This window comes from Antrostomus carolinensis, unplaced genomic scaffold, assembly GCF_000700745.2.
Source record: "Antrostomus carolinensis isolate BGI_N321 unplaced genomic scaffold, ASM70074v2 scaffold53622, whole genome shotgun sequence".
In the NCBI taxonomy this organism is placed as follows: Eukaryota; Metazoa; Chordata; class Aves; order Caprimulgiformes; family Caprimulgidae; genus Antrostomus; species Antrostomus carolinensis.
The window spans coordinates 13,623-25,397 of NW_010298627.1; the positions used below are offsets into that span (position 1 = coordinate 13,623).

Consider the following 11,775-nt stretch of genomic DNA (forward strand, 5'->3'; position numbering starts at 1 on the left):
GAAACTGAGAGAAGCAGTCAGCCTCCTGAAGAGCAAAGTCTTGTTCCATCCATACCACCACATTCTCCCTGAGAGCCAGTTATTCAGGGACTAAGTTGTCCTACCAGTCCAGTTCTGACTTAAAATGGCACAGATGTGTAGGCAAGAGTCTGGTTGAATTAGACCTCTGGAAAAGGTACATCAGCAACTAAAGTAGGGAGCTTGAGAGGCACAATGGAGTGAGGGGACCCAAGGAGTATTTTTTTGTTAGTGTGTGTACAAGTGCAGATGTATAGGTCCAGAAAAAAAACCCAAACATTTCAGAAAAGAGCAAGTTTGTGGGAGGAGGTGGCTTCCCTAACTGCATGGGCAGATACGCTGTTGGTACCTGCTCATCCTGTGACGAACAGCAGCTGTCAGGAATTGGCTACATTTGCCGCCAAAGCAGCTGTCAGGAATTGGCTACATTTGCCACCAACTCATCCTTTCTTTCCCACAACTGCTCTTGCCACTCCATCAAATAAAATGCAGGAGTTAGAAAGAAGCTGTAGTCAGTAACAGCAGCCACTAGAGGGGCTTACAATCCCGTACGTCAGGACAAGTTCACCCTATAACACAGGAAAGAGATCTAGAAAAAACTGTGGTGGCTGCTCAAGTGCAGTATATAAACAAAATGTCACTGCAGGCATAGAAGCAGAAGAGCAGACGCAGCTCCATAAACACAAATGCACTGTTTTCAGAGCTGTGTAATACGGATCTATGCAACCAAAGGCCTAAAATTATTAAACAGAAAAAACACGTGACTATTTATCCATTCCTCATGGGAGGGAAACATCTAAAGAACATATATAATAGAGTTAGCCACAAGTGAAAAGAAGAAAAAAGAAAAAAAAAAAAAGAGGTCTTTGAGTGTAACTCACTCAGCTTCCATTTGCTGACAGGTACTGAGTACCACCATGAACAGCAGAAGACTCATTAACTACACCAAAGCTAATTTCTCACTAGGCATTTAAGTAAAATGTTGTATCCTTTTAATTTCAAGAAGATATTGATCTGGGAAAGGCAAAAAACATCAAACCAAGGAAAAAACCCCACAACTATCATCGTTACTCAGCAAGATTATTAATTGCAGACAAATTAACATTCTGTCAGCACTAACTGACAGAAAATTCTTCCAGCATCACTTCCTCATCACTTCTGGCTATCAAGAACATAGAAAGTTTATACCTCATTAGCACTTGCTACTAATTTCTTCAAGCCCCAGCCATCTGCTGCCCAACGATCTGCTACTTCTTTTTCAGAACATATGATGAAGTTATCAAAGTAGATATCAGACGTCATAGACCAGAGTTCTAAACCAATAGCACTGACAGTGGTCATCTCGAATGGGTGAAGATCTTCAAAATAGTCTGGGTTTGGTATTTTCTGAGGACTCCAGATTCCCTTTTAAGAAAAAGGGAGAAAAAAAAAAATTAAAAAAAAGAGTAATCACAGCACTTATACCTCACTAAAAAACAAACTGTGAAACAAATTTTAAAACCATCAGGATTTCCTAACTATTTTAAATGCACTGTTTAAAAAGACAAGCAGTAGGTTTAAGCTACATAAAACCAGAATTTGTAATAGCTTGTAGGATTTTGGCAGATGGGTCTCAATTTTCTGGCTTAGACCTCTTAAAAGAGACGTTTTTCATCCACACAGGGTTACAGTAATAACTGACAGTACAAATATCTCTGTTCTTCCTGGTACTGGCGACTCAAGCACAGTCCTTGTAAACTTCCTAGAATAAGTTTAGGAAACAAAGTTCCTAATACTGCAGGTAAATAAGACATTTGTACTACTCCTTCCTCTAGTCTCTCCATATGTAATAGGGAGTTTTGGGTTTTGTTCATCAATACAGCACGTACATTTTTGTAAGGGCACTGGTCAGTATTTTGTAGCCTGTGATGGAATCTTCTGAGGTAGAGCATCTGCTGTCTGGTGGGCTAAGGACCACCTTCTGTGATCCACACAGTGCCTTCCAGGGTGGGTAAACACACACACACACACACACACACACACATGCTTATACAAGCACACACGGATACACACACACATATGCAAACACGCATGCAGACACACACGCATACACAAACATACACACACACATATACGTGTGCACACACATACACTCACAGACATATACACACACACATGCACACACTTGCACACAGATATATACACACGTATGCACACACACATGCATACACATATGCGCGCACACACGCACACGTGCGCAGATACACACACTTACACACACATACACATGTACACATACATACACGCGCGTGCATGCGCACACACAGATATACACATGCTCACACTCGCATGCGCACACGCGCACATACATGCACGCACACACACACACACGCACCCCACCACACGGACACACATATATGCACACGCACTTGCGCAGATATGCACACACGCACACACATCCACACGGATGCACACACGCACAGATACACGCGCACAGATACACACACGCGCACAGATACAGATAGACACATGCACGCAGATAGACACACGCACGTGCACATATACGCACACGCATATACACACACACGCGCATATTCATGCACACGCACGGTCACACACATATTCATACACGCACGCACACACACGCACGCATATGCACACACACATGCACGCACACACATATATAAACCTGACAGCTACTGTAACCAGAAGCGTCAGGGAAGGACAATCCATCCTTATTGCACCTATGCAAGTTAGAGCCGGATGGTGTTTACAGATGTGCTGAGGATCTTCAGCTCACAGAAATGAAATCCAAGTACTCCCCAGCCATAACTAATACAAAGGAACTGTCTCTAATATCCAACCGATTGCCTCTTGGATCTGGAGGGGAGGAGGGGAATTTAATTATCCAAAATTGACACTTCTACTGAAATAGAGCTAGTAAGTCAATCTGCCTAGCAAAAGGTTTCATTTTTTTTTAATTAAAAAAATTGTTCACCGAAAAGACATTAAAACTTATAAATATTTAATTATATAATTGAATTAAATAACATAATTCAGAATACAATTCTACACGGCCTATAAAATAAACGGTACCAGTGCAAATTGTTTCAAAAGCAACTTTTAACAGAGAAACTGTTTTAATACAGGAAGCGTTTCTATTTTCCTTTTTTAAAGAAAAAAGGCAAATTAAATACAAAAAAAGCTCAAAACATTTAGTGAGGGTATTCAGACTCATTCTAAATTACAAATATACTGTAAAAAAGCCTAGATGAATATAGTACGTCGACTTGCCTGCAACTCTGTACCTTTTAACAGCAAACTAGAGTATTGCTGTTACCTGGTAGTTAGGATTATCTATCATAGGTGCTTTCCATTTTCCTTTATAGTTTGGGTTATTCTTCATGGGACGCACCCAGTCTCCACAACCAGGTGCAGTCTCACACTTTGGATTAGGGATCTGAGGAGCTTCCCACTCCCCATCCATTTCTTCATCCCTACAGGGGAAAAAAAAAAATTAAAAATAACTGATTTGAGATCAGACTGGTCTGAACACTAGCAGTCGGTCTGAAGTCAGCCATACACATTTTGCTATAACAACCTCAGAATTTTGACCAGCTCACAGAACTCCACCCAGCAGTATAAATAAATATATTTATTAAAAGGAGTGCTACACCCTTTTTTTTTTAAGCCACATGTTCATCACTACCACATTATGATTGAATGCAATTATATTGTGGCACCTGCAGACAGCTTGAAACACTTCTCCATAAGATGCTTAGAGATCCCTTTGAGACTAATATATGATAATTTCAAGAAATCAACTTAAATGGTTTCATAGTTTAACACTGTAGCAAATTGTTTCAAAGGGGTCCTTCATATTCTGTTTTTTGTAGAAAACAAAAGGCAACTGATATGTTAATGTTTTAATAAAAGCAGCCTCCTCAAAACAACAAATATTTGTCCATACTTACACATTCCAACTTACCATCTCAAAAGACAATGAGATGTAGATTGACTTCTGATCCACAACCCATAATTTGCCACAGAGAATAGGCAGGCTTATCTACAAGACATGTTAACAACCTGCGTTTATGATCAAGTTCTTACCAGTCCTTTGGTTTTTTTGCATTAGGGTCTGGAACATACTGTGGTTCATCATCAAGCCATCCCTCAGGCTTAACAGCATCAGGATCTTCTATTTTGGAAGGCTCATCTTCATCCCTTCAATTACAAATTTAGGTTAGAAAAAGCAGCAGCCTGACATTGAACCAATGTTCTGTTCAAAGGACTGTAGCTGGTATGAAAGGGATGATTTTCAAAGGCACAACAGAATTAGATACACTGATCATGAGATTCAGACATTCAATTATGTGTTTATAAATATATGAATTATATTTATATTGTTTCAAAGTACTACTTTGCTCAGAAATTGCTGCCATCAACTGGCAAGTGTCAGTCAGGTCTTCCCACTTTTTGCCTCCACTTCCTGAGTTGCTGTACGAACAGTAGTTGACACAAAGGAAGTAGAAATCATTGAATGTAAATTAAGACTATATGTTTAGGAAGCCTGCACTTCCTAATCTTTCAGATATAGTAATCTTAGTTACAAATTGCAACCATGGAAGGTACAAGTCAGCAAAAAGCACAATTATTTATTTCCTTAGAAGATGACCAGATTCTTGTACCTACCTCAGTTATGTTTTCAAACTTTAGTGCTTCTAGTGGTGAAACATATTTCAATTGTCATTAAAACCAAACTAAACCAGTCAAATTTTTTCAAATGAACAAACTGCATGGAAAAGGTTTTATACAGACAAAAATGTTCTCCTTACCAGTCATCTGGTTTGACAGCATTTGGATCAGGTATTTTTGGTCTCTCATCCCAATCATCAGGCTTCTTATCACTCGGATCCTCTATTTCTTTGGGAGGGTTTACTGGAGGAACCATATCCTCAAGAAGACTTCCTTTACTGACAACTGATTGGTCAATTAACATTTCAAACGTATCATCTGGTTTTAGCACTAAATTGAAGAAATTTGTATTAAAGAAATAAGAGAAGCATTCATTTTACAAATATCTTTAACCAAAACCTATATATAATAAGCACAGACTTAGGCAAATAAAGGAAAACAGGATCCTCACTAGCAGAGCAGGAGACAGACTCCCCACTCAGGTCCTGGATCTGGACACAAAACATCGAAGTTGCTACTGTGGGGATGTATGACCAGTATCAGGACTCCAAAAATGAAACCTCTAGCAAATTCAATTGCTGAAACACAACCAAATATATTTTAAGAGATTTTTTCAAAAACCTACCACTTGGCCAAAGTTCTGCTTTATTTATTTTAAAACACAATGAGAGACAAACCTCCACCCCAAGAAAGGTATCTCTGCTACCAAATTACAATTTCACACCTGAAAGCATGGAAACACAAGAACTGTGTCAGTAACAGAGCTGAAGGACCAGCAAAGCAGTATCTTCTCTGATTCAAATCTGACAGCCACTTCCCTCAAATGCCAGACTGTGAATACAGAAAATTCTCTTCAAATGTTTAAGTATTTCAGCAAGTGTGAGTCACTGAGAAGCCAGGGACACAGAACAGAGCAGTGTCAGACTCAGTAACAGACATTGTATCCAGATCCATTTCTAACCACCAGTGAGCACATTTGTAAGTGCTTAACAAATACATTCAAATATCCCTTCAGCACAAAGATTATTAATGCAAAGGAAATACTATTCTACTTTTGTGACCATTTATAAAAATGAAAACCACAGTAACAGTCACAATGACAGTTTGATAATATCTAATGAAGCTTCTGCCACCTAAGTTTTCAACAGCATTAAAATATCCATAAATGCAAGAATTAAACCCCTATATCACTTTAGATATTATACAAAGACTTGATTTTTAAACTCTGTTATCAGTCACATGATGCATTAGAATCACATGGCTTTATGGAGTCTATTTGATCAATTATAACAGAATAAATGCAATCTGAGTTTCAGTATCTTTAATAATAATTTCTAATGAACAGCCCAAATACAGGAACAGATGCATTCCTTTACCCCAAGATGAGTGTCTTGTTTCACTTATTCCTATTATCTAAAAGTGAAAGTTTGCTATGGCACATCCAGCAATTCATTTTAAAGACCAGTGAGTTTGCCTGTGGCATAACAATTGAAGATGCCTTCCATTATGATTCAATGGAAGTTCAAAAGTGCCGTCAATGTTGCTGGATTTGCAGTGTGCCACAGATTAGCCCATTCTTCTCTGATTATTTATTCCTCCTCCAAAATTAGAAAGAGAGAGGAAAAAGGAACTAAGAAATTAAACTTTCATCTCTGCCATACTGTTCATTGGTACAAAAAGAGACATCACATGAATTAAAACCAGCCCATATTCATTCATCTTCAGAGAATGCAGTAACACATCTGTTCACGGACACTGCTGCAGATGCAGGTGTTGGTGAGAGCTCCTAACACACGGAGGAGACTTGCGTGAGGCACGCTGGAGGTTTAACTGAATTCCTGTGAATTCTAGTGCCTTCCTAGAATATTGGATGGGTTTGGGTTTTTTTAGTATCTTTCTTAAAAATTTTTTTATCATAATAAGTACTGAAAGTATTAATCAATTCTTTACACTAAAGGCTGGCCAGGGCTGGTATGTCTTTTTCCCCGTAACTGAATATTAAGCAGCAGCATTTCAAAGCCACTTTTATGTCCCGCAGTTAAGCTCAGTCATTAAATCATTTAAGATCAGTCATTAAATCATTTAAGATCAGTCATTAGATCATTTAAGCCTAAATCGTTAAGCAACAACCCCTCAGAATTAACAGACTATTACAAACAAAAAAGTAGACTCAAATACAAAGCTTCAGTGGACAGAAACACACTTTTAATCTCTCCCATTTAAACATATAAGAATTAAACCATACCGAGAGTATATAGATGTGTCTTCTTGTCCAAATAGAATTTTTTTAGGTCTACATCAGGACGTTTTGCATGTTTTTCATCATATTCTCCAGTTTTAGGATTCTTATGTCTGAAGATAAAGTGTAGTTTGTAATCTTCTCCACATTTATCTGGTCCAAACATAATAGTGTAAGGTGTTTTGTCAAAAAAGTATTCCTGTAGAAGCAAGAAAGCTGAGCATGTTTTATACTGTACACTGTATGATGTCACTCTGGGTACTTCTTTCCCATGATGCTGTGACATACAGCATAGTTACTTTTTTCTAAAAGGTAACTGAAAACTGGTAGGGTAAATCATGAAAGGAATTGAACAGTCCTCTTGAGTTGCTGGGTGCTCTCTGTTCTCAGGGAACAGACTAACCATAGAGATCACTTAAGCCTCTTCAAGGGAAAACTAATGTATTTATTTAGACCTTACCCTTATGTCAAGTGGAAATGCCCGTCACAAATCAAAACACTCCAATATCTATAATCCTCTACAAACCTTACACTAAAAGATGGAAGGGAACTAGTTACTGTTCTTCACAATCAATTCTGTTCCTATCAATTGATGTTCCTATCAATTTTATTCTTCAATAAAGATTAAAAACCAGGATATTATTATCCAGTATTTTATCAGTCCTCTTGCTCCACATTAAAAAACAAACAACACTGAAAATATCAGGTACAGTTATTCTCCTTCAGAGTATGTTGCAGGAAGCTGTTTAGATATGTCAGTATTTTTCAACTATTGATATGATTTTTGTATTTGGAATATGTAGTAACATGCTGCCTTATATTCTTTAGCAAATGCTTGAAGGAAGAATAATACTTGATTCTAGGAAGTTTTCTTCTTGAAATATGTATTCTGACATAAATGTATTGTTTAAAACAAGTATATTTTTAAATATAGACAGATGAAAAAACCTTACCCAGAGAGGGAACGATGAATTCTGCCCACACTCCAGTTACAAGTTTTTTCCAGACTATTGTTTTTCCATGAGCTTGCCTTTCCAGCTTACTAAATCCTGGTGAGCAAATGGTATAACCTCATGCATCTCAAACCCAGTAATTTCTATAACCTATACAGGTTGTAACTGTGATTGCTCACAAACTTCTGTCACTATACTACTGAACGCTGGTGCAACACCAGCAATCAGCCACAAACCTGCAGCAGTTAGAGTAGCCAGCTTTTAAGTGGCCACAGCAACCTGTTTCAGGATTGGAAGTACCCTTATCCCTTCATGTTTGTACTGCTAGGTCAACACAAGTTCCTCCTGGCTCATGATGTAATATTCTGAATATTCTGTAACATTACATGTCCAAACATGTAATCCTATTCTGTAACTGCTGCTGTGTACCACAAGTACCAGCTCTTATCAAAGCAGCTGCAGCAACTGTTGTATATATCAGCCATATCCACTCTGTCAACACAACATTTCCATTGCACAAATTCCTAGGTCACAATTCACTAACAGTTCTGAATGTAAAAAAAAAAACAAAAACCACAAACCACCAAAACCCCCCCCCAAAAAACGTTGCTAGAATATCCTCCATCCCAGGCTAGACAGCTTGTATCTACACTCCAGTGTAGTGGCAGAAATAGAGAAAGTGGAAGCAACCAGTTCACATGTGCCCAAACTGAGACTTGGCCAGAACAGGCAGCATTTTAAGTAAGAAATTGATAGCGTTGGCACAGTAATAAAGAGTTTTGCAGACAAGTCTGGAAAGGGCAGGCAAGTTCACATCAATATATTGAGAAACAATCTCCTAATTTTTCATACCCGATCATTCAGACCTTTTCCTGGGAACAGAGATTCTCCATCAGTTTCTGTTTCTAAACACAAGGTGTGGACCTTTCTAAGATGCCATGTTGTGTGCAGTAAAAAAAATTGTTTCATAAGTTAGGAGTTGAGATGCTGTGGCTTCTATTATTGCAGAAAGGCAGACTAAACAAATATAGAAGTTCTTTGTTCTTTGTCCTGGATGTAAGACATCACTCATGCAGAACTAAGAGGAGAATGTTAATCACAGCAAACTCTTAATTCTAACCTTCCAAAATTAACATTTTGAGATTTCTTGTGTGAATATAGATCTTAACATCTTACTTTAAGTTTTAGATTATCTGTGAGTTTCATTAGAATGAATGGTCATTATAACAAGAATAATGTTATCAAATGTTCCCCCAGTAAAAAATGCACAACTCCAAAGGTTTTGTGTAGATCTCATGAATTACATGCATAGTATTACCTTGCTCAATCTTCTGCTAAAACATTTGGGAAGCTTTTAAGAATTTAGGATGCATTAGGAATTAGTTTCTACTTGACATTTCACAAGAACAATTATGCATTCCTCAAACGAACAACTGATAGCAAATGTTAAGTAAAAGGACATACCAGATTCAAGTCATCGCTACTGGAGAGAAGTTTAATATATGCACCACCACAGTCAATGCCTTCTTGAAAATTCACCTCGTATCTAGGCAAAGAACAAGTTAAACAAACAAACAAACAACAAAACATTTCAAGTATCAGACAAATACAAATTAACTTCTAATCTGCAGTTCCAATGATGAATACATTAAGACTGTGTATTAGTCACTGCTGTCAAGACACTTCTACGTGACCAAAAGGTTTTAATTGCCACACAAGCCAATACAGCAGCAATGTTAGTCAAAAAATGCCACAGGAGCAAGTGCTACAGTTGGTATCAGCAGTAAGAAGAGTTTCAAGGTGGTATCAACCAATATATAAACATCAAAGCGAAGAAGAATACATTGGCAAGAGCTCTAGAAAGTTTGTGCCATCTGTGAAACTGCCCATATGACACACTGAATTTAGCCAGAGGAGTTATCTGGGTATGTCTGTAAGTACAAGAAAGCAGCTTGAATATCAGAAAAAAACATTCATATTGCCACGGTGCTCACCATCTCCAATATTGCTATGTGTTCATGATTCAAGCTGCTTTTACAGAATACTTCAGTGTAGCTCTGTAAGTGGAAAAACCACTGTGTTCAAACTATATATGATTTAGATCTTTTAGAGTAAGACTAAAAATTAATTAGCTTTTTCAGTAAGCTTGTAAAATATTAGATTTATGTCCAAAAATGTTTCAAAAGAGCTTAAATATCACTTCTTAACTCTTGCACTAAAATTGTACTTGATTACTACATGGTTCATACTTACAGTTTGATAGGTCAGTGCTATACCAGAAGTCAGTATTTTTCTACAGGGATTCACTTGACTTGAAGATTTTAATAATAATAAATATTAAGTAAAAAAAAAAAATCTGAGGGATTACTTACTGAATAATCAAAGGTTTATTATCAAAAATAAATGCCTTTGTTAGCATAGCTGATATTGCATGATGCTTTGCCACCGATTTTAACACTAATCCTCTGTCTCCAGGCACTGTGTTTTCTTTCAGCTCTTCTACTTCCCATCTTCCTAAAACACACACACACAGAGTCTTTGAAAAAAATGCAGGCTGAAGCAAAGAATCACAGCCTGGTTAAAAGCCAAGAGTTAATGGTAAATAAAGACTAGTTGCCAAAGTAGGGAAGAAATTTTGACATCTGATATCAAAGCAGTTAAACAATAATCATCCAATTCATTACTGGTAATTCTGCTGTGGATACAAAACATTACTCAAGTCCAGCTCACACTTCCTCAAACTAACTGCTCCACAACATTCAAATACAAAACCACTCATGGTACACAAATTTGCTGCCCACATCTTTCTATCAAATCAGTGACAGAATGTTTTAACCAGCACTTTTCAACAATGAGAAACCACTAAAATTCCAGCTCCACAGTTAGATGATAAAATAGAAAACCGTCTTGCCAAAGATCCATCTAACCCAATGTTCTTGCTCAGACAGCAAGGAAGAAATAAAGCTTAGGGAAAAAGAGTGCAAGTAGTTGTAGCAACAAGAAGTGTCAAGCTTTTTCTTTTTTATTTCCCCAAGTAGCTGTTTCTACAGCAGTAAAAACCCCTGTTTCATAACTGTTATAGCCAAAAGAAAGAAAATCATCAAAATCTCAGTTTTAGGTGTAAACAAGAATTTTCCAACTTAAAAAAAAAAAAAGCCAGCTATGGACTCCATGGTAAGAAAGAACCACACCCTTACCATAATCTACCATAAACCAATGAAACTGATTAGAAAAATGTACACATTTAACACAAATTGTTTTTACATCACAAAATTTAATTACATTTATTGCACAAGCCTGTAGCATGTGTGAATATCCACTGGATTTCTGTTAAATTGCAATATTGCATGAAAGAATTCATACATTTTAGACAGGTCATTTTATTCAAGCCTTTGCATTGCTAATATAGAGACTGTTTCAAAGCTCTGGTTCATATTTATTGAGTTTTATTGTAGAAACCTATTTCGGCCTTAAAAAACTGTCAGATAAAGAGATGCCTACACATTGAGTAGAACATCAGAAACTCTATAGTGGAAGTAAACATTAAAACCGCTTACCATCATATTTAGCAATGTTATCATCTGTGTCTTCTTTCTTGGTTTTAGACAACACCCACCTAAAACAAAAAGTGTATTAATCATTGAACTATACATGCAAAGCTGCATTATTTAACAAGCACAGAAAAAGCAGCTTTTGCTTCTAGGCTGTGAACCTGTGATAATGATTTTGACAGTCAGCATCACGGAACTTTGTGTAGTTCAAAGAATATGAAAGGAAAAATTAAAATAGATCAGTCTAATATAGCATTTCAAAATACTTCCTAAGAATGTAAATTGTATATTCAATTATAACCCTAAAGTAATTCAATTACAACTCTAAAGTAATTCAATT

At 37.1% G+C, this 11,775-nt stretch overlaps 1 protein-coding gene across 1 annotated transcript in view; it reads right to left on the reverse strand.

The window, feature by feature from the left end:
- The window catches only part of CLGN (calmegin), a gene marked incomplete at its 5' end in the record, with an annotated part of 18,666 nt that extends 7,166 nt beyond the window's left edge, over nt 1-11,500 (reverse strand). The window contains 8 exons of the mRNA XM_010162482.1: nt 1,207-1,422; nt 3,338-3,494; nt 4,108-4,221; nt 4,833-5,022; nt 6,938-7,130; nt 9,349-9,430; nt 10,257-10,398; nt 11,442-11,500. Coding sequence (XP_010160784.1) covers nt 1,207-1,422; nt 3,338-3,494; nt 4,108-4,221; nt 4,833-5,022; nt 6,938-7,130; nt 9,349-9,430; nt 10,257-10,398; nt 11,442-11,500 — 1,153 coding nt within the window. The remainder of the gene's footprint in view (nt 1-1,206; nt 1,423-3,337; nt 3,495-4,107; nt 4,222-4,832; nt 5,023-6,937; nt 7,131-9,348; nt 9,431-10,256; nt 10,399-11,441) is intronic.
- Nucleotides 11,501-11,775: the final 275 nt, after the last annotated feature.